The 27,037-nt window shown below is 45.8% G+C and overlaps 1 protein-coding gene across 2 annotated transcripts in view; it reads right to left on the minus strand.

Moving 5' to 3' along the window:
* itpr2 (inositol 1,4,5-trisphosphate receptor, type 2) overlaps positions 1–27,037 on the minus strand; it is a 251,473-nt gene that overhangs the window by 185,091 nt on the left and 39,345 nt on the right. For both annotated transcript variants that reach the window (XM_069908886.1, XM_069908885.1), the window contains exon 2: positions 19,696–19,766. In XM_069908886.1, the coding sequence (XP_069764987.1) occupies positions 19,696–19,766 (71 nt within the window). The remainder of the gene's footprint in view (positions 1–19,695; positions 19,767–27,037) is intronic.

The raw sequence follows: 27,037 nt of genomic DNA on the forward strand, positions 1-27,037 counted from the left end.
GGGAATTTGTACAATGTCTGCATGGGTTTTCCCTGGGGGCCTCCAGTTCCTCCCGCCGTTCAAAACGTACCGGGGCTTGTAGTTAATTGGGTGTAAACTGGGCAGCATGGGCTCATGGGCCGAAATGGCCTGTTACCGTGGTGTATGTCTAAATTAAAATTTTTTAAGTTTAACGCCCAGCCATTAAATTCACAGGGAAGGGTCAGCCTGATACATTGTAGAGGAGCTTAGAACTTAGTTTAATTGTCAACTGTACTGAGATCTGGTGAAAATCTTAGTTGTGCATGCTATCCAAGCACTGCAAAGTGCACCTTAAAGGAGGAGAGAAGGAGGAATTGGCGTCAGGATGGGGCAGGAGTTTCCTTCGCCATCATTGAAAGGGCTGTCAGGTAATGGGGTTAGTGGCAGCCTCAGAATCTGGCTGGAGAACTGAGAACCTGGGTCCCAGAGAGCAGTGCATGAGCTTCAGAAAGCACTGGGCTCATGGGTGAAGGTGACTTGGAGCAGGTCTGCAAAGGGTGGCAGGACCGTGGATGAGCTCCAGACACTAGTGTGGATGATCAGAGACCAGCGATGTCACTTTGGAACCACTCGTATTTTTAATTCTCCCCGATTTCTTTGCAACAGAGGCCAATTGGGCCATCGAGTTAAGGCTAGCTCTTTTTGCAACCCTATCAATCTCATTTCCCCCCAATCAGTTCCCTGCAACCCGCCACTCCCAAATGATTCACCCTCCACCCCATTCAGCAGGGGAATTTGCAGCAAGCCAATTAATCTGTCGACCCACACTCTTTTTGGGACCAGGAGGAAAGTAGAGCACCCAGGGGAAACCCACATGGTCACAGGGAGAAGGTGCAAACTCCACACAGTTAGAATCAAGGCCAGCATCGTGCATGGATCACTGCATAATTGAAGCACCCTAATGCTAAGCTAAGATATAAATGGAGGCATGGACAAGACAACTAACCAGGGATGTGGTGAGGCACCGGATAACGGGGGGGGGGGGGGGGTGGGGGGGAATGCAAACAGGTTTACTGATAGCAATGGCAGTGTGAACAACGTAATACTCTGTCAGCACTGAGGTCTTGTTGATGTATATTTTATTAACTTGAATTATACTCTGTATCTTTCTCCACTGAAGTTGGGTGACACAGGACATGGATTAAAGGTGAAAGGGGGAACATCTTCAAGCAAAGCGAAGTAAGAGTGTGGAATGAGCTTCCAGCAGAGGTGTAAGATGTGGATTCAATTTCAACGTTGAAGAAACATTTGTATAGCTACCTGAATGGGAGGGATGTAGAGGGCTATGGTCTGGGAGCTGATTGATGGGACTCAGTGGTATAAATAGTTTGGTACAGACTAGATGGGCTGAAGGGTCTCTTTTAATGTTGTCGTGTTCAATGGTTCTATAAAAGTGGTTCTCAACCTTTTTCTTTCCACTCACATACCACTTTAAGTAATCCCTATGTCATTGGTGCTCTGTGATTAGAAAGGGATTGCTTAAGGTGGGATGTGGGTGGAAAGAAAAAGTTTGAACCCCACTGTTTTAATCGCGCCCAATTTACTCGTTATGTGCACGGTTTCAGAACTCCAAAGGAAATGGGCCAATGACAATTTTTTTCAAGCAAAATATTTCAGTAACAATTGGTTCTAAAACTTCCCTTCCCACCCACATCCCACCTCGATGATTCCCCGGTTCTGTATCACCCCTTTCGACTTCAGACATGAAGAAGGGTCCCAGCCCAAAACATCAGCTGATTGTTTCTCTCCATGGATGCCGCCTGCCCTCTCTAATGTTTGCTCAAAATTCAACATCAGCACCTCTTGCATATGGGGATTGACCTGCATTGTAGACTTCCCCAACCTGCAGCCATTCAGAGACGCTTGCAGAGAAATGGCTTTCACCTCCTGCCGGAAATACCTGGCTGTTGCCCTAGAGGGTCTCAGCGACCTCTGTGTCCTTCACCAGGCTGCTCAGGTCCTCTGACTATCTGGGAGGACACAGAATCATTTGGGAGTGGCAGAATTAACCGCCAATCGGCCTTTAAAGTGTCTGGTGTGAAAGCAAAATCTCCCACCATTGAGTGCAAACATCTGACAAATTTGTTGTCATACATGTTATACAAAGTGCATCTGCACAGAAATTCTTACTTGCTGCAGCTGAACAGGTACTTTGTCAAAGAAAATACAAAACCAACTAAAAAAAGCATCTATAATAGTATATTTAATTGAATTAAGAAGAGACAATACAAAGAAAAGGTAAATAAATATTCACAGTTATCCTGCTACAAGGTAAAGTGACTGAGCAATAGTGCAGACAGTCCTGTCGTGATGTCAGAGCAGTCCCTGTCACTCCCCTATGGGCAGAGGAGATGGGTTAGGGCTTTGCCTCGGTAAGAGGCAGCTCCAGGGATCACACCTGCTGGGCTTCCTGCTGAGAGCTGCAAGAAGTTTGCAGGGCACCAACAGTTAGCACAGCGATTAGGAGGCACGGTTAGCACCACGCTGTTATGGCGCCAGCGACCCGTGTTCAAATCCGGCCCTGGCTATAAGGAGTCTGCGTGGGTTTCTCCCTGGGGGGGGGGGGCTCCGGTTTCCTCCCACCATTCAAAAGCGTACCGGGGGTTGCAGGTCAATTGGATGTCATTAGGTGGCACGGAAGGGAAGACATGCTGTATGTCTAAATTTAAATGTAAAAAAAAGTTAAATTTAAAAATTTAAAACTGCCACAGGATTGAGCTCCATGCTAACAAGGGAAATCTGATTAGACAACGGTCACCGTCATGTTTTAACACCAGAAAGTAGCGATGGTGGAAGCAAATCCCATGAGAAAAGCACCAAGGCTGCTGCAGTAATTTTCCCCTTTCACACTTGCCAGTGATTCCATGAATTAACCGCCAATCGGCCTTTAAAGTGTCTAGTGTGGAAGCAAAATCAGCTCAACGCCGGCGTCAGATGACGTCATATCACGCCGGGGATTGACGGACTTGACCCCTAGTACAATCCCCGGTGTCTGCAGATGCCAACGTTGCAATCAGGCAAGTGTGAAACAGATAATTACATTGTGTGAGTGCAAGAACTTGAAGAAAAGATTAAAATGAAGGTATAAACTTTGCCACAGGACAGTTGCAGCGGGAGAGAGAGGAAATAAACAGCAATAGTGGATAATTTTTAAACAGCATGGGAAAATTGGTAGCGCTACAGCATACAATTTATAAAGATAGTGGGGAAAAGCAATGCGGCAGAGAAACCCCTCCATGTGTGCTTCATGCATGCAGCCAGCCAAACAGCCCTTTCTCTGTCGCACGGCATTCTGGGAGGGCAGGTCTGCCATTGCTTTTTGCTACGGTATCTATAAATTTTATGCGATAATGCTACCAACTTCCCAGCCTGTTTAAAAATTGTCCGCTCTTGCTATTTGCTGCTATCACTTTTTCATGGTCCCTTATAAAGGTTTATATAGGTCGGCACAACAACAACAGGGGCTGAAGGGCTCCTACTGTACTGTACATAAAGTTTAATTATGTTAAAATCAGGCATGATTCATTTTGTTGTAATATAAAATCATAATACATTGATCAGGATTTAGGGCAGGTCCACCATCAAGACGTCACCAGTAGAAGGTAGAACAGTCCTAACCCCAGGGTGGGCTCCTTGCAGGTGTGAAAACGTTCAGTGTCCCAGTTAAGAGTGGTGAAGTGTGAAAAGCCAAACCCCCATTCCTATCCCGGGACACTGAACGGCCAATTTAGTGGGATGCAAGTGTGAAAGGGACTTTAGAAACAAATCTTTGCACCATCGATTCAAAGGACACCCACAAGATCAAAAAATGCAAAGCCATTTATTATTTACAAAAAGATGTGTTACTTTTTAGCAACAACTTCCAATGCTTTTAGCACCATGACCTTGTAAAACAAAGCTGGTCTTTTGTTGGATTAAGTCAGAGATTCAAGTTAATAATACGAGGTTTTTAAACACCAAAAATTAAATAACTGAAGATTAGTATAACTTATCAGGGAAGCTGGAATTTTTCCAATGCTGTGGCCCTGAACCGACTTCAAAAACCATCTGTTTGCAGCCACCTATTAAAAGATTTTACTTCTCACAGATTAAACATACAAGCCACTCTGCCCATCAGAACAATGGTGGCTCCCACAAGGGCAATGCCTCATTTCCTGTCCCCTTGCACATATCTGTCCCACGTCCCATTGATTTGTTTGTCCCTCACACCAGGGTAACTTGCAGTGGACAATTAACCCTGCCAACATGCCAAGGGTGCGGGAGGAAACTGGAGCATCCAGGAGAATCCCACACAGTCACAGGGAGAAGCATATAATCTCCACAACTACAGCACCCTGGCTCAGGATTGAACCCAGGTCCCAGGAGCTGTGAGACCACACTGTTTGCGATGATACTGTCTCCAACCCAAGTACATTCACCTGTATTTCAACACATTAAAGGTGTGGTAAACCATTGTTTTACTGTGATTGGCTACTGCCGGCTGGACACGTGAACCGATCCTACCCATAGCCCTTTGCATGCTCCCATTCACCCTGCCATGATCAGTTGATGAGGTTGGTTGCTACTCCAGTCTATAGTCAATAAAAGCCTATCAGTTTCACAACCTCAGTCTTTTGAGGTAATTGATGGTGCATCAATTTTATTGACTCTATTTTTCAAAGAAAATGGAGCAATATCTGAATCCAGAGAGACTCAACATAGACCCTCGATTCTCTGACGCCCCGAGCACATTCGAAATCTGGCTACGTTGCTTTGAGAACTTCCTGATGGCAACCACGGACGTAGTTAACACGGACAAGGGCTGACTGAAGCTTCTCTTCTCATGACCCCTGGCCTTCCCAATGATCAACAACGCCAAATCGTATGCAGAGTCCACGGGTACACTGAAGGTCCAGTACCACAGAAGGGTGAATAAGGTCTATCCACAGCATCTCCTGGCCATTAGGAGGCAGCGACCCGGTGAGTTGAACTCCAAGTACCTATTGGCACTCTGAGTCTTCTGCAGGGTTTACAACTGCAAAGCCTTGACAGCTGCCCAGAACGCAGAGGACCTCATCCGGGAAGCCTATGTGTCTGCCATCCCATCCAGATACATAAGACAGTGACTCCTGGAAGAGAAGGTATTTGACCTGCAAGGCATGGTTGAATTAACAGAGTCGCTGGGGGACTACTCGGCCATCTCTTGGCCACCGCATGCCCCGCTATCCTGGGATGGGGGACTGTCTCGCGCCATGAGTGAATGGTCACAGGCATTATTGCACTCCTCCAGTGATCTGACCTCAGCCGCTGAGGCGGGTGATCGCCCCAAATGCTACTTCTGCAGGCAGGGCAAGCGTCTGAGGAAACGCTGCCCTGCCAAGGAGGTGGTATACACGAGATGCAGGAAAAGGAAACATTATGCAAAAGTCTACCAGGCTAACCTGCCTGTGAAACCTTGAAGCACTGAGTGCAGATAACCACCACCCCAGGCAATGTGATTGGCACCATCCCCTCTGCGGACCAGCACCATCACGAGCAAGTCATGTGGCTAGCTCTTTCTTCTAAGACCTGCAGCACTGTGGGGGAACAGCAAAAGTTGCCATCTTGTGAACTCAGGCCCTCATCAGACTCAGACAGTGAGTCCATACTGGCTTTCATCGCCCTGAACCAAGAGGGACCACACAAATTCGCCAGGTCCATGATAGACATCCAGGTAAATGGGCACATAACGAACTGTTTGTTTGATAGTGGGAGTATGGAAAGCTTTCTTCACCCTGACACCACTAACCACCTATCCCTTGAAGTGTGGCCAGTCAGGAATAAGCTATCACTCATGTCCAAATCCCATATGGCAGACGTCCATAGGTCCTGAACAGTGACTTTGGTCACTGGAGGCACAGTTTACAAACACTTCAGGCTCCTCGTCATGCCACAGCTCTGCACCCCCATGCTACTGGGGCTAGACTACCAGTGCCAACTTAAGAGCGTTACATTGGTGTTCAATGAGCCCATCCCCACCTCATCATTTGCGTCGAACAGTTCCTAGATGGCCCTATGCACACAACCGGTGGGCTCTCAACTCTCAAGGTCACCCCCCTCACCGCAAACCTCACCCGTGACTGCAAGCCGGTGGCCACCAGGAGTAGATGATACTGCGCCACATCAAGTCAGGTGAAGGCATCATTGAGGCTAGCAATAATCCCTGGAGAGCTCAAGTGGTCGTAGTAAAGAACGGGACAAAGATCAGAATGGTCAGAGACTATAATCCAGACTATGAGCTGGTACACACAGCTCGATGCATACCCCCTCCCCTGCATATCCAATATGGTTAACCAGATTGCACAATATTGGGTATTCTCCACAATCGACCTCAAGTTGTCCTATCACCAGCTCCCAATCCGCCCGGAGGACCACCAGTATACTGCATTTGAGGCAGTTAGCTATCTCGACCATTTCCTTTGGGTCTCCTTTAGTGTCACTAACAGGGTCTCCATTTTCCAGTGGGAGATAGACTGCATGGTGGACCACTATAGCCTGCAAGCCACTTTCCCATATTTTGACAATGTGGCCATCTGCGACCATGACCTGCCGGACCATGATGCCTTCCTTCGAAAGTTCCTCCAGGCCACAAGGTTCCTGAACCTTACTTGCAGCAAGAGGGTGTGTTCCAGACAACCCAACTAGCCATTCTCGGCTATGGCACTGAAAACGGCGTCATTGTCCAGACCCCGACTACCGGAGCTACCCCTTCCCCTCACCCTCAGAGCCTCGAAGAGGCACCTGGTCTTATTACATATATCAAAGCCAGAAATTTCAGAAATGTACTATAGATGGATCCGGTGTAGAGGTTGGAACCTTTGTCCACTCCACCTGGCTGTGTTCGAATGTGAGACCCTTCTGGGGGGAAACTGGGGGCCATTCTAAACAAAATTATAAAAGTGGATGTTCCACAGGATCTGGAATTGCACCTTCTGGAAGACAGTGGGGAAATAACTGTTTAGACTGTCCAAACACCAAATTCAGTTTGTGAAGGTCGCCTTGTTGGTAGCCAGGAAGTGTGGAGGTCCAACTCTCAGCTTAGCATTGCACGATGGAATCTTCCCCTGGAGGAGATGATGTACAACTTAAGGAAGAAGTGTGACACATTCGCTGAAGTATGGCCGCCGTAAACTCCTGATATACGAATTATACCTTTGTTGTGAGTGCTGTGAATGTTGTGTTTAACTATGGTTAGTGAAGTGCTAAATGTGGGAGTTGGTGAGGGAGGGAGATGAAAAGAGCTTGGACTCTCCAGAAAACGGTACAAAATGGATAATTGTGAATTGTAGTCGATGCTGATCCTGTTAACATTGAACCAATAATGTTGAGAGCTGTTTGAGTTTAAGTTTGGAAATTCATAAGTAATCAAATGAGCTATGTCCACCACCCCTTCTCTCCTCCTTTTTGAGCCTTGAGTTATGAGTGGGGGGCGGGGGGGATCCCATCCCATTAGATATACAGAGTGAATGGGAGAGCAGGGTACAGACAAGGTGTGATTTAGTTTTAATTTTTATTCTCATTTTCATTGTTTATTTAATACTTGGGGTCCGGTAACTGGTTACGTTTCTTATGTATATGTGTATCTGTATAAGTTACGAGGGAACGGAGATGAGAAAATGCTGGACTCTGGGAATTATACTGTGCGGAAGGAAAATCTACTACATTGTTTGGTTGGATTTGCATGGGTTTTGAAAACAAAATAATTTTAAAAAAGATATGCCTGGGCTTCTTCTCGAACTACACTCCCCAACTATCCGGATGAGGCTTGTCCACTGGTCAAAGCTACCTCATTCCCCCTGCCTGTAGAGCCCTGTGCAGCCTTCTGCCATATCAAGGACGACATCGCCAAGGTGGCGATACATGTGATAGATGAGTCCACACCTTTCCAGGTGGAGAGCAATATACCAGACTTCGCCCTGGATGCCGCACTCAACCAAGAGGGCAGACCCATCGCCTTCTTCTCATGCACTCTCCGTGGTCCTGAAATCCACCACGCCTCAGTGGAACAGGGGGCTCAGGCCATCGTGGAGACGGGATGACATTGGAGGCACTACCACGCTGGCAAACGATTCACCCTCCTCACGGACCAGCAGGCGGTCGCCTTCATGTTCAACAACAAGCAAAGGGGCCAAATCAAGAATGATAAAATCCTCAGCTGGAGAATCGAACTGTCCACCTATAACTACGATATCCTGTACAGGCCTGGCAAGCTTAATGAGCCCCCGGATGCCCTTTTCCATGGGACATGCCAGTATCCAAATGGAGAGATTGCAGACCCTCCACAACAACCTCTGCCACCCCAGAGTGATCAGGTTCTTCCATTTCATTGAAGCCCAGAACTTAATTGAGGAAATCAGAACAATGACTAAAAAGTGCGCCGAGTGCAAACCGCACTTCTACCATCCAGTCAAGGAGCACCTGATCAAAGCTACTCACCCCTTCAAGTGCCTGAGAATCGACTTCAAGGAACCTCTCCCCTCCTCGAAACAGAATGTATATTTTCTCACCATCATTGTTGAGAATTCTCGCTTCCCTTTCGCCATCCCCTGCCTGGACATGTCCAAGGCTACAGTCATCAAGGCCCTCCATACAATATCTTCACTCTCTTTGGATACCCATGCTTTATCCACAGCGACCGGGGGACTTTAATTACAAGCTGCAGCAGTACTGCTGGCCAGGGGCATCGCCACAAGCAATTCCAGAGGGAATGGGCAAGAGGAAAGGGAAAATGCCACAGTCTGGAAAACCATTGTCCTGGCATTAAGGTCACGAAGCCTCTCCGTATCCCACTGGCAAGAGGTCTGCCTAGATGCACTCCACTCCGTACGGTCACTCTTATGTACGGCAACTAACACTACGCCTCATTCCCTAGGAAGTCTAAGTCAGAGACTATACTGCCTGCCTGGCTGACCTCCCCAGGACCGGTGCTGCTTCGGAAGTATGCTTGGCAATATAAGACTGATCTACCAGTCAAGAGGATCCATCTCCTCCATACAAATCCCCAGTACACCTATGTAACCTTCCCCGATGGCCACGAGGACATGGTCTCCATCCAGGATTTGTCACCATTGGGTGCCCTTCTGACTGCGATCAACCAACAGACACTCTCCCCCATTGCCATCTTGGGGGTCCCTGAATCTGCTGCTGACCACACACCACCACTAGCAACCGTTGTCACCCACGATGCACCATCACTGCACTTCCTTCTCCCTTCGTCTGTCCCTCCCCACCCACCTCTCCCTCCCCGCCGGCAAATTGTAACTGGTGACGACAGACCAGCCACACAAGCTGCCCAGGGCTCCATGGCAGCCCCCCAACCATTACCACAACATCTACTGCAGCAGAGAAGACCCCCTGACAGACTTGACCTGTAAAATGTGTACATATTTGCTTGGGTGTTTTTTTTCTCTCACCCCACAGGACTCTTCTTAAAAAGGAAGGGAGAATGTGGTCAACCACTGTTATACTGTGATTGGCTACTGCCGGCTGGACACACCTCCCAAGACCAAGCCAACCCATTAACCCTTTGCATGCTCCCCAGTCTTCCTGCCATGATCAGTTGATGAGGTTGGCTGCTGCTCCAGTCAACAAAAGCCTGTCAGTTTCACACCTCGGACTTTTGCGGTAATAAGGTTTCCATCCTAGGTATGCAACCTTCTCTTTAACTCTGGATAACTAGATCCTTAAAGGTCAAATTGACCTTGCATTAGCAAGGAGGTAAGTAATGAATCAGAGAACACAGACAGAAACAGGGCTTTCGGCCCACATAGTCCATGCTGAATTTTTATTATGCCTAGTCCCATTGGCCTGCACCCAGACCAGAGCCCTCCATACCCCTCCCATGCATGCGCCTATCCAAATTTTTCTTCACTGTCAAGACTGAGCCCACATTTACCACTTCGGCTAGCAGCTCGTTCCACACTCTCACCACTCTCTGTGTGAAAACATTTTTTTTCTAGGGAACGTTGAGGGAACTTTTTCATGAATTCTACAATTGCAAACAACAGGGTTTAATGCATTTGTGGTTTAGAAAAGACTGTGGATATTATAAATAAATGGGCATGTGCAATTGAGTTAAAAATGTGCATCTGATCTGGTCTTTGACATGAAAGGCTTGTGATAAGTAACACTTGTTGTGTTTGATAAGCTTTTGTAACCCTTGAGCTCTAAAATACATGTCACATGTTGACAAATTCTCAATGGAAGTGTCTGATTTAATCTTTCTACTAAAACACTTTTGATGTTATTTGATAAGGAAGCCAACAGATCTGACCCGATTCAAATACAGCAGAATAAAAACAGCTTGCGTTGAGTTTTTTGTTAAGTCAAACTCACCTTCATGTAAAATCCCTTTAAAATTGAAATCTTTTACTTCTCTCACAATCGTTGTACACTCACATAGCTGTTGACATTGGACCAAGCTGATCAGGTTCTGAACATTAGGGCAGCACAGTTGGCGTAGCGGTTAGGGCAACGGCTTCAAAGCGCTAGCGATCGGGACAGGGGTTCCAATCCCACGCTGTCTGTAAGGAGTTGGTGCGTTCTCCCCGTGTCTACGTGGGTTTTCCCCAGGGGCTCTGGTTTCCTCCCACTGTTCAAAATGTATTGGGGGGTGTAGGTTAATTGGGCAACACGGACCCATGGCTGTTTCCATGCTATATGTCTACATTTAAAATTTTAACAATTACACACTACAATGCAAGCAGCACTCTTCCAGCCCTGGGGTTGGGGGGGGGGGGTGGTGGTGGCGGTGGTGGTGTTGGGAGTGGAATGGGGGTGGTTCCTACTTAATAAATGGATGCTACATCAAAAGGATGGGGTTAGAGGTGCCCTTCCAGGGGGTCGTGGACAGGCTGAAGACGAGCAGTGCGTTAGTCTGAGCTCTCAGCTGCAGGTTGGGAAACAGTTGATGGGGGTCTTTGAGGACAAAGGCTGCTTTTTTTTTTAAGACTCCACCTCATGTAGAATCCGTCCAGCTTTCATCAATCTAAAGATTATCCAACCACCTGTCCATTTTTGATGATCAAATCTTGCCGGACCCAATCAGCTTCTGCATCTTCTACCATGGCTACCATCCAACAGCATCCAACTAGCTTCACAGTCCCAATAGAAATACAACTCATTCCCTGCTCCAGGCTCAAAGGCATTAATTCTGGATAAATTGGACCTCAAAATCCTATTTTTTAATTTAGAGAAACAGCACAGTAACAGGCCCTTCCAGCCCACAAGCCCATGCCACTCAAATACACCCATGTGTCCAATTAACCTACTAACCCTGTATGTTCAGAGTTTACAAAAAGACAGTTAATATTGGGTGACATCATTCAGAACTTAACTCCATACGAGAATGTTCCCATTAATTAGACGCGACTTTTTCTGATAAAATGAGGTAGGGAGGGAGGGAAGGGGAAGTCAAAAACAATGACTTTTTACATTGGTTAGTGTAGGATTTAGCACAACACTGATACAGCAGCAGTGAACCAGGTTCAAATCTGGATCTGTCTGCAAGGACATCTTCTTCCCATGATCACGTGGACTTCCCTGGGTGCTCCGGTTTCCTCCTGCATTCCAAAGCTGTACGTGGTTAGTAGGTTTATTGGTCCCATGGACGGTGTGGGCTCACGTGTCAGAAGGGCCTAGTACCATGCTGCAACTCTAAATTAAGTTAAAAATTAAATTGCCGTGATTAGGACAGCAAGGCCATTAAATAATAATTATAGATTCCAAAATGGAACTGGGTAAAAATCTCAATTATAAAATAACTGGAGTGTTCAGCACAACAGGGGCAGGAGGGCATAGCCCCTCAATCCTGCCCCACCACTCAATATGATCTAATCTGGGCACAGCTACTTGTCCCAGTACCCCTCAATTCATGAATCTTTCAAATATCAGAATCAGATTTTATTGTTATGAACAAGTCATGAAATTCGGTGTTTTGCGGCAGCGTCACAGAGCAAACATTCATATTATAACCATCTTACAACATTACTATAAATGATAATGATAGTGGATGAAAAGTCAGGCAGTGTCTTCGGTTCACTGATCATTCAGGAATCTGATGGCAGCGGGGAAGAAGCCATCCTTGTGTTACTGAGTGCTCGTCTTTAGGCTCCTGTACCTTTTTCCCCCGAAGGTAAATGTTCCATTATTGTCATGTAATACTACATTTAGAATGTAACATACATGAAATTCTTTAATTCTGTCTATCATAAGGAAGAGAGTCATGCAGACTGAAGAGGGCGTGGCCTGGGTGGTCGGGGTCTTTGAAGATAGAGGCTGCTTTTTTAAGACTCTGCCTCATGGAGACATCCTGGATGGAGTGAACTCTGGTGCCTGTGATGTCGCAGTTAACAATCTTCTGGAGTTTATTCTTGTCCTGAGAGTTGGTGCCTCCATACCAGGCCATGATGCAACTAGCCAGAATGCCCTCCACCTGTAGAAGTTCTGACCGAGTCCTCGGTGACAGACCGCATCTCCTCAGACACCCCCCAAAGTATAGCCGCTGGCGAGCCTTCTTTGTGATTGCATCGACATGGAGGCTCCAGGACAGATCCTCGGAGATATTGACTCACAGGAATTTGAAGTTGACCCTCTGCCCTACTGAGCCCTCGATGAGGACTGGGTCGTGTTTCAATGACTTCCTTCTGAATATTTCTCTCCTGCTCCTGTGCTCTATCCCTGTATGATCTGATTTTGTCACTTGAGTCCTCTTCGGCTTCAAACTGTAACTCCCCAACCCGGCTTCCCGAATTTGTTCTCTGTTGCGGTGTTTTTCCGTGGGATTAGGCTGTGCATTGAGCAGCTTCTTTCCCATTTGCTTTTGCTTCTCTCATCTTTGCTTTTACCTTTTGTTTTAAAATAGCCCTTTTGGTCGCTGGTCACGGGTTGGATGGAATCGACAGCCCCCCTTAAGTTTCCTGAAGGAAATCCAAGGTATAGGCGGGATGGAAAACATGGTCAGCGTTAATAATCAGCGCACGGCTTTAAAAATTAAGCAGTTTTTTCCTACTGCTTGCGCAGTTGCAGTCCCTTGGAGGCAATGAGGAATAATTACCCATTTACCTGGGAAACCAGCACTTGGTCTAGAGCGGGAGTGGGCAACCTATGGCCAAATTTATCCAGCCAGCAACCCAATGCTAAACCCAACCCAGGTGCACCCAGCCTTCCGATACAAGTTGTGTAAAAACAGTCAAATTCGCATCTCATTGCGTGCGTCAAATTTGCGTAGCGCCGAGTCAGAGTCGCACCAAGTCAGAGTTGGCCATGTCAGAGTTGTGTGGCATCAGATTCAAGTGGCATCAGTGCGGCCCGCCATTCAACCAATGACACACCATCCAGCCCACACATGGTAAAAGTTGCCTGCCCTTGGTCAACAGGAATAATCCCATTGGTCTCACTTGGTTCAGAGGAACAATCTCATTGGTTCTATTTAGTGCAGAGGAACAATCCCATTGGCCCCACTTGGTCCAGAGGAACAATCCCATTGGATCCATTTAGTCCAGAGGAACAATTGCATTGGTCCCACTCCCTTGACCCTGGTCACGTTCTCTCATGTGCCCATCAACATCTCCTGGCTTCATTCATCATGAAGAGGTCCTTTGCAGCAAGCAGTAAACCCAGCAGTGTATCATTGTGTGTAAAAGTGAAGCCAGCAGGATGCATTTCTATGGATAGACAAAGAAGGTGGCAGAGGCAGGTGTGGGTCCTCCAGAGAATGAGGCTGGTGAATTAATAACAGGAAGCAAAATAAATGTGTTGCATCATTTCCCTGGGGAGGACCCTACAAATCTCTCAGAGAACACAGGTGGACTCATTTCATATAACAGAGAGGAACATTGAAAAAAGCCCCAATCACAAGGGACAAAGTATTAGAGAAACATGCAGGGCTAATGGCAAATAAGCCATCAGGGAGAGACAGCTTCTAACCAAATGATTTTAAAGGAAGTGGCTGCAGAGAGAGTGAAGACATTATCTGAAACTTTCAATAATTTCTAGAAGCAGCACGGTTAGCTTAGCGGTTAGCATAACGCCTTCACAGCACCAACGATCGGGACCAGGTTGAAACGTACCAAGTTGTAGGTTAATTGGGTGGAAGTGGGCAGCATGGACCTGTGGGCCAAAATGGTCTGTTACCCTGCTGTGGGTCTAAATTAAATTTAAAAGTGAATACAAGAAAGACTTTTGGTACGTCTGTACACTGAACATAAATATGACAATAAACACTCATAATCGTACCTTGAGGCGCTTGCTGCAGGAGGACAAGAATCATTGCTCTTGTTATTTCATTGAGAACCTGACTACCACTGCAATAGCTGCATTCTCCCAGTGGACAGCCATTTCAATTCCATAACCCATTCCCAAGTCGACGCGTCTATCCATGGCCTCATTCAATGCCAAACTGAGGCTACCCGCAAATTTCAGATTCAGCTTTATTGACAAGAGTACGTACATGACATCACATGCAACCCTGAGATTCTTTTTCCTGCGGGTGCAGCGGAATTGCCACTAATTAGTAGTGCCAAAAAAAAGGCACACAGTGTATACATGTAAACAAATAAAGATCTGTAGACAGATAACAAATTGCAAACAAACTGTGTGCAATAGAGAGAATTTAAAAAATCAATAAAGTGCACAAGTAAGAGTCCTTAAGTGAGTTCCTGATTGAGTTTGAAGTCTGATGGTGGAGGGATGGCAACAGTTCCTGAACCTGGTGGTGCGAGTCTTTTGGCATCTGTACCTCTTTCCTGATGGCAGCAGTGCAAACAGAGCGTATGCTAGGTGGTGTGGATCCTTGATGATTGCTGCTGGCCTGCAAAGGCAGCATTCCCCACGGATGTTCTCGATAGCGGGGAGGGTTTTTTCTGTGACGTCCTGGGCTGTGTCCACTACCTGTTTACGCTCAGGGGATTGCCGTCCCCATTTCAGACTGTGATCCGGCCGGTCAGCACACTTTCCACCCCACCTATGTAGAAATTTGCCAGGGTTCCTAGTGTCATACCAACCCTCCGCAAACTCCTGAGGAAGTAGAGGTGCTGATGTGCTTTCTTCACGATGCCACTAGTGTGTTGGGTACAGGAAAGATCGTCTGAGATAATAACTCCCAAGAAGTTAAATTTTCTCACCCTCTCCACCTCTGATTCCCCCAATGAACACTGGATTTTACACCCCTGCTTTCTGTTCCTGAAGTTGTACTGAGCCACACAGATAGAGATTGTGGAAGAGATATTCTTACCAATCCTCACTGATTGTGGTCTGGAGGTGAGGAAATCCATGATCCAATTACACAGTGGGATGTTGAGTCCCAATTTTCATTCCAAAATCCTTTTTGATAATATTGACTCTAAAATATCTTATATTTGGAATAAAAATAATCCCAGATTGAGTAAATTCCATTTTCAGAAATTAAAGAAAGATGGTGGAAAGGCTTTGCCAAATCTTAGACTCTATTATTGGGGAGTTAACGTTCATTATTTTATTTTCTGGATCTCCTATTCTGATGAATTTGAACGCCCTGATTGGGTAGATTTGGAAGTGAATTCCGTGCGGAGGTAGCAGTGGCCTCTTTATTGGGGAGCAGCTCTTCCTTGTACATTTTCTAAGATTAGTTGACCTACCTTCAACCCAATACTTAAACATACGTGATGGATTTGGTTTCAATTTCAGAAGTTCTTTGACTTGAAAATTTTTATTTTAATCTAGCACCATTTCTCTTAATTATTCTTTTCAACCTTCCATAATTGATCAAGCCTTCTCTTTTTGGAAAGTTAAAAGAATCGTCTTCTTTTCAGATTTGTTTATAGTTGGCAGCCTAATGTCTTTTGTGCAATTATCTAAATATAATATACCTAAGTCACATTTTTTTAAAATATTTCCAAATTAGAAATTTTCTGAAAACTTTACTGCCTAACTTTCCAACATTGTACCAACCGGATTTAGTTGATACTTTCTTGCTTTCATTTGAACCCTTCTCATAAGGGTGTAATAGGTAACATTTATAATAAGTTGTTAAGATTTCAATCAAATTCTAATGACAAAATTAAAAGGGCTTGGGAAGAGGAACTTCAGTTACATCTTCCAGAGGAATCATGGAAGAAGATTTTTGGATTGGCTAATACCTCTTCAATATGTGCTCGTCATTCTTTGATTCAGTTTAAAATGATACATTGAGCCCTTATTTTTTTCTAACGTTAGTCCTATTTGTGATAGATGTAAATCAGAAGTGGCTTTTCTAACTCATATGTTTTGGTCGTGCCCTATGTTGGAGAGGTATTAGATAGATATTTTTAACTAAACCAGATGTCAGTTTACAACCTAACCCATTGTCTGGTCTTTTTGGAATTCTAGTTCCAGAAGTGGGACAAGTTCCCACGTCCACAATTTGGGTTGAACCCTTTTCTATATTGTTGGCTAGAAGAGATATTTTATTTAAATGGAAGGATTCTAATCCACCTACTTTAACTCAATGGCTCTCTCAAATTATGTCATGTTTAAGTTTAGAGAAAGTTAGATACTTCAGTTAAATTTGAGGTGACTTGGCGGCCTTTTATAAATTACTTCCACATGACATAGTTAGTAGAATAATTTCCCTTCCGGGCTATATTTAATTTTATTCCTTTTCTCTTTGTTGGTGAAGACCAATTATTTTTTATTAATAAATTCCCAGTCTTTTATTTTTGGTGTTTGTTTTCCTTAAATTAGGTGAGGTTTGCTACATTCCTGATCTATCCTCCCACAGCTTTCTCAGCCCCACCTACAACAGATCACCCCGTTCCACTTGGCTTGTCGGCCCATACACATCGCCACCTTCTCTTCCCCGTGGCATTCTTGAGGATACAACACCCCTCTCCCCTTCTCACAGCATCTGACAATGGAGAGGCAGCATTTCCTGCAGTTTGAGGAGATGAGAATATATTCGTTAATTGTGGTGTAATATAATATGTTGTATCATATGATGTCATCTAGTGATATATTATTCCCCTTTTTGATTATGTTCTCCTATTCTCCTCATGTATTGTTTACCTATAATATGATTAATAAAAAGATTGAAAAAGAAAAAAGAAAGAAAAGATTTTGCTGATCAGTTTTGAGGGAATGCTAGTGTTAAATGACTTAATTACCAGCCTTTCAAAACACTTCATCACTTGAGGCTACTGGTCGATAGTCGTTAAGGCAAGTTACAACACTTTTCTCGGGCACTGGAATTATTGACGCCTGTTTGAAACATGTGGGTACCACGCCCTGCTGGAGTGAGATATTGATGATATCCGTGAATACCTTGAGCACAGATTTTTAACACTTGGCCAGATACTCCATCCGGGCTGGATGCTTTCCTCAGATTCACTCTCCTGAAGGCAGCACGCATGTCGTCCTCAGAATCGGACAGGACGGGATTATCAAGGGATGTGGGGGTGTGGAGGGGTGGTTCTTCACTGTTACTGTCATCAAATTGGGCATAGAAGGCATTGAGTTCCTCTGGGAGTGAAGCTTTGCCGTCTGCTATGTCACCAGATTTGGTTTTGCAACAAGTTATGGCATTTAGGCCTTGACCCAGCTGTCGGATGTCCCCAGTTGGTTCCATTTCCATCTGGAATCTCCACTTTTCCCAGAAGCAGTTTTTTGCAGGTCATACCTGCTCCTTCTATATTGTCTGAATCTCCGGACTTAAATACCTGCGATTTGGCTCTCAGCAGGTTCAAGATGTCATTGTTCATCCAGGGCTTCTGGTTGAGGAAAACCCAGAATGATTTGGTAGGGACACACTCATCCACAGCTGTTTTGATAGTCTGTGCCAGCCTCGGTGTAATTGTTCAGATTCTCAGCTGAGTCCTTGAACACCACCCGATCCGCTGATTTGAGGAAGCCCTGTAACCATTCTTCTGCCTCCTGTGACCACCTTGTTGCAGTCCTGACCTCCAGAGCCTCTCTTTTTAGGCTCTGTCTGTGTGAAGACAGAAGGAACACAGCCAGGTGATCTGACTTGCCAAAATGCTGTCTCGAGAAAGAACGATAGGCCTTCCTTATCTTGGTGTGGCAGTGATTGAGTGTGCTGGGACCTCTGGTACAGCAGGATACATGCACAGGGATGCACCCACTCAACTCCTGAGAGGTGCCGCTGGTCATTAGTTAGTTAGTGGAGATGCAAATGCAGAAAAGAACATGGAATGTTCTGTGGGGCCACAAACACACAGCAGGGGTTGAAGCCTTGTGTGAAAGTTCGGGCTGCATTTCAATCATCCGTCGTGGTATCACGGGCAAAGCAGTGCTACATACAGGTTGCAGATGGAAAGAGCAGTACAGCACAGCATAAGCCCTTCAGCCTACAATGTTGTGCTGGCCCACACCACATCAATTAAACTCTTCTCTCCCCCACAGCCCATAACCCTCCATTTTTCTTACAATTTTGAATGGGCCTATTGTGCCAGCCTCCCCCACCACCTCCAGCCATGCATTCCAGGCACCCACCACTCTCTGTGTGAAAAAAAACCTACCTCAGACATCTCCCGTGAACTTTGCTCCACTCTGGCCATTGCTGCCCAAGGCTGTCCACGCTGTCTAAGCCCCTCACAATCTTGTGTACCTCAATTAAATTGCCTCTCATCCTCTGTCACTCCAGAGGGAAGAGCCCTGGCTTCTTCAACCTCTCCTCATAAGGCATGTTCTCCAATCCTGGCAAATATTCTCTGCCTGCTCCACTGTTGGGACAATATGGAACCTTGTTTCGGTGCTTTCCTTTGCAGAGGATACCCTTCATCCTTGCGGACGGGATCCTGGACTGTGCCCATTCGGCTTGCTACATTCCTGATCTATCCTCCCACAGCTTTCTCAGCCCCACCTACAACAGATCACCCCGTTCCACTTGGCTTGTCGGCCCATACACATCGCCACCTTCTCTTCCCCGTGGCATTCTTGAGGATACAACACCCCTCTCCCCTTCTCACAGCATCTGACAATGGAGAGGCAGCATTTCCCTCCCCCCCCCCCCCCACTTCCTACTGTTTCCTCCACCCCCCCCCCCCCTCCCTTGGTGAGGCAACACTTGACCTTCCTTTCAATTCAATATCCAGCCTGTTCAGTCCGTAACCCTGAGCCTCCTGCCATTTTGGCTCCTGCTTTCTGATGCCTGCCTTGCCCTGGCCTGGCTGGTGAAAATCCCTTTATTGTCATATGCACAATACTTAAATGTTCACTTTTTCTTGCCATAAATCCCCACTTATAAGAGAAAGTGTTTGAAACATATCTGGAGGGAGGGTGTAGGTTAATGGGGTGTAATTGACCGGCAGAGGCCCATGGGTAGAAATGGCCTGTCTAAATTTTTTTAATTAAAAAAAAAAGAAGCCAGAGACCCTTCTGAGACATCGAATGTCCGTGGATTCAGTTCCTGCAGTCCCACAGCCTCTGAGGCCTCACAACCTCTTGTCCGCACCAGCGGAGATCCAGAGCTCTCATCTCTCACCTCCTCAGATTATTCTCTTCCATTCACATCACCCACACCTATGATTATTTTTGCCAGTTAGGACGGGGTGATTTACACTTGGCCATTTAATGGGGGATGGGGGAAGATGAAGAGCATTATAGCCAGCCCTGAACACCAGATCACCATTTTCAATATCTGAGCTCAGAAATATCAAGTGAGATCGCTTCTGCCAGTGAACTCACCTCGGAATTTCTTTGGCGGATTGGTCAAGTCCCCAGCTTCTGGCTGCACTACGCATCTGTCATCTACTAACCTGTAAGAGAAAGAGACTTTAATTATCCGAGACCAGGCCACACCATGTTATCCTTGACCTTGTGGTCTAACAGCTAACACTTACAAGGATTAATATTCCATTCGCTACTCAGAACGAAGCAATGATGAACTGAGCGCTACAAAAATGCATCAGTTATGAGGTTGGATGAGGTTGGATCAGTACCGGGTTGCAGCATTAGTAGTGGACACTCATACATGACACTCATACAGGACCTAGTTGATACGATCTTTGTGGCTATGAGGATATTTAACAAGAAATGGTAAAATTTTCGGTCATGCTACATGGTACAGAGAGAATTATGTCCAAGACCTTCATGTACACGGAAAAGCCAGGAGGCTTCATTAAGAGTACACAAGGTCAAGACCAGCAAGGGGAGTAATTCCTTCTACATGGCACGAACAGCTCATTGATACCAGTGAATCCTCTTGCATTCTTATATTCTTCAATACTATTGTTTTGTGAGCATTAGAAGTTGTCCGCACTATCTGCCTGCAGACCCCCCGGGACTGACATCAACTACAGGCTCCAAGGACCAACACTGCCTGCAGGCCCCAGGGAAAGACACCAACTTCAGGCCCCCAAGACTGACACCAACTGCAGACCCCCAGGACTGATACCAACTTCAGGCCCCAGCAACAGAGACGGCATAGCAGGCCTCCCAGGAATTGACACCATCTGCAGGCCCCCTGGGACCGACACCACCTGCAGGCTCCCGGAACTGACTCCAACTGCAGGCCTCCGGGGACAAATACCATCTGCAGGCCCCCAGGACTGCTTCATCCTGCAAGCTCCCCTGCAAATTGTACATCATCGTCACTTGGATATACATCACTATTCCCCCATCAGTGCCAGGGTCTCAATCCTGGGACTTTCCATCCAACACTGTGGGTGTTCCTTCACCATACTGTTCATACTGGTGACTACCATCACTGCCACAAGAACACGGGATGGGTATTAAATGCTGACCTGGCAGTCACAATCCGATCAATGAGAAAAACCCAAGCAAAAATCTCAACTAACACCCCAATTCACCAAGAGAGTGTGACTGTTAAATGGGACATTTGTACCAAGGTTCCACCTTTCTCTTGGTGGGATGAAAAGGTTTGTACAGGAGATTATTTTACTCCACATTTTTGAAGGCCTGTCATATTTGAGTTTTCCATGTGCAACACCAAGCTATCCCGAGGTTGTGTTATATTGTGCTAGTCTATCAGAATTACAAATAATCCATATGACGGAATACTCTGAACATGCTGCAGAGGATAGACAACCAAACGTCAAAACTTTCATCAAACAATGAGAGTCTGGGGGGACTCAGCATGTCAGGCAGCATCCATGGAGATGGCAGGGAAACTACAGGGAAAGGTTAAACAGGTTTGGACATTACGCCCTGCAGTGTAGAAGAACAAGGAGAGATTGGATAGCGGTATTATGAAAAGTACAGATAAAATGCAAGTAGGGATTTACCACTGAGGTTAGGTGAGATACAAATGAGAGGACATGTAGTTGAAGGCAAAAGGGGAGAAATTTATTGGGAACATTAGAGAGAACTTCTTCACAAAGAGAGCAGAGGGAGCGGAGAATGAGCTACCAACTAAAATAGTGAATGCGGGCTCAGTCTTAATATTTAAGAGACATTTTGACAAGTAGATGAATGGAAGGGGCATGGAGGGATATCGACTGGATGCAGGTCATTCGGAACAGACTAGAGGAGCATGTGCCATGGTTAACGATTCGAGCTGTGACAGAGTATATAGATATGTTTTGGGGAGATAAATTGGGAAAGGCTTGTCAGAGTAGGTTACATACAAACACTTTAAAACAGATCTTATTTGAAATACTGGAGCTCTGCTAATGCTAGACATATCGGCTCGACAGCTTTTGCAAGAACTTTGGAGAGTGCTCAAAAGTCTTCACTAATGGATTATTTTTTACAAAAGGCAACAGATGAAAGATTGTCTGGAGATGTTCAAAGAGGGTCATGTGGTTTTGCAAGCAGAGAGAGTCAAACAGACTTTCTCTCAGAGAGAGAGACAGACAGAGAGAGATCATTCTACAGTGTTACAGCCAGCAGAGGCAGTTGAGACTGGAACAGGATAAGCTGCCAGGCTTGTGGAAAACTCCATTTGGAAGATGGCCTGGTGAAAGCCCTTGAGGTTCATGCAAAAAGAGAGGACTGGCTGTCTAATGTTTCGCTTGGAATAAGGGAAACAAAAAGGAACTCGGTGGTGACCTGAAAGAAAGAGGTTATCATCTGGAGAACCCTGAAGGGGAAAATGTCATCACCAAGACACTGAAGTGGCTAATTAAAAAGGAATCGGTTGTGAATTCCCTGGAACAACAAATCTCTCTCTGAAAACTGACAAGAACCTTCCTGAGCGGTAACCATTTACCTTGCAAACACCAAAGCCTGGTGAACTTTATAAATGTTAAATCTTGTGCACATTATAAGAATTGCTTGCAACCAGTGAACCAGGAGGAATGAGAAGTGAGATTGGACTGTTAACCAAAGAACTTTTCTGTACACACACATTACTGTTATAGAGTTCAGAGGACCCCCAAAACCAGCAGCAGTAGATAGGCACCACAACACAGGTTTACTTAAACAAAAGTAGTTTTTAATTATATTTGAACAAAAAGCAGAATTAAACTTTAACTTATTACTTAACCTACTTAATTCCCCCTCTAATATTAAGCGTAGGTGTGTGTAATGTGTATTTAAGATCAGAAAAGTTCTTTGGATCACAGTCCAATCTCACTGGTTGCAGGTAATTCTTGTACTGTGCACAGACGTTAGCATTAACAAAGTTCACCAGGCTTTGGTGGTTAACAGGCAAATGGTTACCACTCAGGAGGATCCTTGTTGGTCTTCAGAGAAAGATTCCTTTTTGTTCCAGGACATCCGCACCTGATTCCTGTTTAATCAGTCTTGCTGATGAAACTTGCCCCCTTCAGGATTCTCCAGATGATCCTCCTTCTTTCGGGTCACCTTTCAGACTTCCAGTCTTCTCCTTTGACCAGGCAGTCTTCCAAAAGTATGTCAGCTTTGTCCTTCTGGAACTCATTACTGTCTCCTCTCTCTCTGTTTCACATCCTCCCTCTCTGAGAGCAAAACTGTTCTGTCTGCCTGGAAAAATCACATGCTCTCCCAGGCAAGCTATATGCTACAGCTTTGTTGCTCTTTTTGCAAAAAGCACTCTGCAAAAGTCCTGCAAATATTCTGTGTTTTTTAAATGTTTGTGTACAACCTGCTCTAATAATTCTTCCCAAAACGCCTCTAAATACTCTGTCACATTACATCCACATGTGCTTAGGATTAGAAGGGGGTTAAGTTAGGTTAAGTAAGTCAATAGAGATAAGTTAAAGTTTGATTCTGTTTTCATGTTTAAAAGCAACTTTTGTTTAAGTAACCATTTGTCTTGAAGAATATCTATTGCTGCTGGGTTTTGGGGTCCTTTTGGGGTAACAGAGCCCAGACCCCTTCTCGACCCCGTCCCAACACTGCAAGTTTATCAGGACACAATTTCAAGCTGTGCTAGGATGGGATACTGGTACTCATTGGGGGTCAAGATCCGTTCACCAGAGTGGATTTCTGGGGCCACACCATGCCGTGAGGAACTCAACAGAAAGAGCGTAGGACCAAGCAGGTGTTCACAGAGAACAACGAGTCCTGCTGGAGAAGTGAAGGATGATCCGAGAGGAATTTACGAGATTATTCCCCCTCCCACATATGACAGGGATTTTAATCTGATTATATACCACTGTTAGAAGCACCCAGTGGGTAGTGAGTACACGCATTACGATGAATGATAATAAAATGAAAAGAGAATGCTATTGTAAATATATTCATTATTCAGGATATGTCTGCAAATGATTGACCATTTATTTTCATATACACAAGTACAGGATACATATGCTGTGAAATCCTTCTCTCCTCCCTGGTTTACCAATCCTCTACTGGCCTCTGCCCAACCTCCAACCCTGTCCTCATCCATACTGACATTCCTCTCTTCGCATTCTCAGTCTGGGTGAAGGGTTCTAACCCAATACCTAAATACCAGAGAATATCTGTACAAGGTGAGGGGAGGAAAGTTCAGGGGAGACATCAGGGTACGTTTTTTTTAAAAACACAGAGCATAGTGGGTGCCTGGAATGCGTTGCTTGTGGTTGATCCCCTGACTTCAGGGGAACACGACCCACTCCACATCGAGGGCTGAGTATTGGAGAGGGTCAAGAACTTCATATTCCTGAGAGGAATTCAACTCCAAGGACTGAGGACTGAGGGCTCAGTAGTGGAGAGGGTGAAGAACTTCAAATTCCTGGGTGGTACATCTCCAAGGATCTGTCCTGGAGTTTCCATGTTGATGCCATCACAAAGAAGGCTCGCCAGTGGCTATACTTTGTGAGGTGTCTGGAGATTCGGTCTGTCACCAAAGACTCTCATAAACTTCTACAGGTGTAGTGTGGAGAGCATTTCGGCTGGTTGCATCACTGCCTGGTACAGAGGCACCAACTCTCAAGACAAGAATAAAGTCCAGAGGGTTGTTAACTCAGCCTGTGACATCACAGGCCCCAGACTTCACTCCATCGAGGACATCTACATGAGGTGGTGTCTTAAGAAAGCAGCCTCTATTCTCAAAGACCCCCACCACCCAAGCCATGCCCTCTTCATTCTGCTACCATCGGGGAAAAGGTACAGGAGCCCAAAGATGTGCACTCAGCGGCACAAGGACAGCTTCTTCCCCACCGCCATCAGATTTCTGAATGATTAATGAACCAAAAACACTGCCTTACTTTTCATCCACTATTATTTTTTTATATAGTAATGTTGCAAGATTGTTATAATATGAATGTTTGCTCTGTGACGCTGCCGCAAATTTCATAACAATAAATTATGATACAATAGGGACATTTAAAAGACATAGACAAGCACATGGATGTAAGAAAAATTGAGGGTTTAGGGAAGGTTTTGATTGTTGAGTAGATATATCTAGGTCAGCACAACATTGTGGGCCGAAGAGCCTGTACTGTGCTGTAATGTTCTGTGATCTAAAATGTTGATTCTGCTGGACCTGCTGAATTCCATCCAGCGGCCTAATTTTGCCCCTGAAGTTTTTACTTGCTGCAGCCACACAGGTACATAAGATGCACCAATAGCAACAGTTCAAGTTATAAAATGAAGAGATTTGTCCTGGAAATATTATGCCATTCAATGATCCTGTCATCCACTTGAAGAAAGAATTTAACTTTTACAGCACGTGACTTAACCAAATAAAAGGGTTGCAGGTCCTCGAAATCCAATCAGGGAGTCTCATTATTTTCCTTTGAGCTCACTTTATCTGCCTTTGTTCGCAAGTCCTGGGGCTGCCTGGTCACAAAGCAGTTCAGAGAGCATGCATTGCATAGAGTGGTGATAAGGTTCAAGGTCAGCACAGGCTGTGATGCAGTACTCTGGAGAACTGAAGGTCACCTTACCCCGGTGCAGAGTGCACAGTTCTCAGTTCTTTCCCAGAAGTTGGGGTGGTTCAATAGAAATGTCCCACCAGCCAAGGGTAAACAGGCTACTACAACTTTTGATCAACTGTGTATATTACTATTAAAACAAATAGACAACATATTTCACACGTTTTACCCAGGAAACAATCCCTAGAATTCAGCATTGAAAGAAGAGGACACCTGTCAATCAATAAAACCCTGTGTTCTCTGTTTTTAAAAAAACTTATAAACATACAGCACAGTAGCAGGCTGGTTTAACCCACGTTCCCATGCTGGCCAATTCACCTACACCCCCAGTACATTTTTTGAAGGGTGGGGGGAAATTGGAGCACCCAGACGAAACCCACGGAGATACAGGGAGAACGTACAAACTCATTACAGACTGGACTGAATTTGAAAAACGTTCGCTGGGCTAACTGCTACGCTAACGGTGCCGCCTACTATGTTCTCTCACAATGTTATAAACAAATGCACAGAAGCCTTTTTCTTCCCCCCAAGGGATGTGCGCTTCACAGCATTTAATATCCACCCCTCAGTGCCCTTGAGAAGGTGGTGGTGAGCTGCCCTGCACCTATATATATCTTTAAAAGAGATAGATTGTGGGGGGTTTAGTGCAGGTCACTTCACAAACAGATACAGAGAGAGGAGAGAGAGGTCAGTTCTACAGTTCTGAAGTACCTCTTGGAGGCTAAAAACATGGCAAGCTGGCTTATTGAAAATCCCATTTTGAGGACGGGTTGTGAGTTCTGAGTTCAGCCTGTTGAAACCCCTCATAGTCCTTACAAGAGGAAATGGCCGGCTAGAGTGTTTCTCCTGAAATAAGGGAAACAAGAGGAACTCGGTGGTGACCTGGAAGAAGAGGTTATCATTTGGAAAACCCACAATGGGGCAAGTTTCTTCGGCAAGGCACTGAAGTGGCTGATCAGAGGAAATCAATTTGTGTGTGTCCAACAAGCAACAAATATCTCTCTCTGAATCCAACTAGAACCTTCCTGAGCGGTAACCATTCAGCACCAGAGCCTGGTGAAAATACATAAATGTAAAATTTTGTACACAGTATAGGAATTGCCTGGTATCAGTGAACTTGAAGAAGTGAGAAGTGAATGACTAGACTATTAAAAAAAGAACTTTCCTGAACATATACACATTACATACATGTGCGCTTAGAATTAGAATGGGGTGAAGTTAATACAGGTACACGATCCTTTATCCGGAACCTATGGGGACAGTGTGTTCCGAATTTCGGATTTTTCAGGATTTCGGAAAGCCCACCCAAATTGTGCTGCTGTATCCACTCCCACCCCCTTCCAGTCACCCAACCACCTCCCCCAACTGCCAGTCCCTCAGCCGCCTCCCTCAACCGCGATCCCTTGGCCGCTCGGCAGTCTCCCCCAATCATGGACCCTTGGCCGCCTCCCCCAACCTCCCGACATCTCCCCCAACCACCGGTCCCTTGGCCGCCTCCCCCGACTGCCAGTCCAGTCCCTCAGCCGCCTTCCCCGACCGTTGGTGCTTTGGTCACCCGGACGCCCCCCCAACTGCGGTCCCTTGGCCACCCGGCCGCCTCCCCCAACCGCACCCCTGACCACCGGTCCCTCGGCCGCCCGGCAATCTCCCCTGATCACCTCCCCCGACCGCAGGTCACCCAACCACCCGGCAGTCTCCCTCAGCCACCTCCTCCGACCGCTGGTCCCCATTTGCTGGAATTTGGAGCTTTCCAGATTTTAGATGTCCAGATAAAGGATCGTGTACTT

This window comes from Narcine bancroftii, chromosome 13 (genome assembly GCF_036971445.1).
Source record: "Narcine bancroftii isolate sNarBan1 chromosome 13, sNarBan1.hap1, whole genome shotgun sequence".
Taxonomy (NCBI): domain Eukaryota; kingdom Metazoa; phylum Chordata; class Chondrichthyes; order Torpediniformes; family Narcinidae; genus Narcine; species Narcine bancroftii.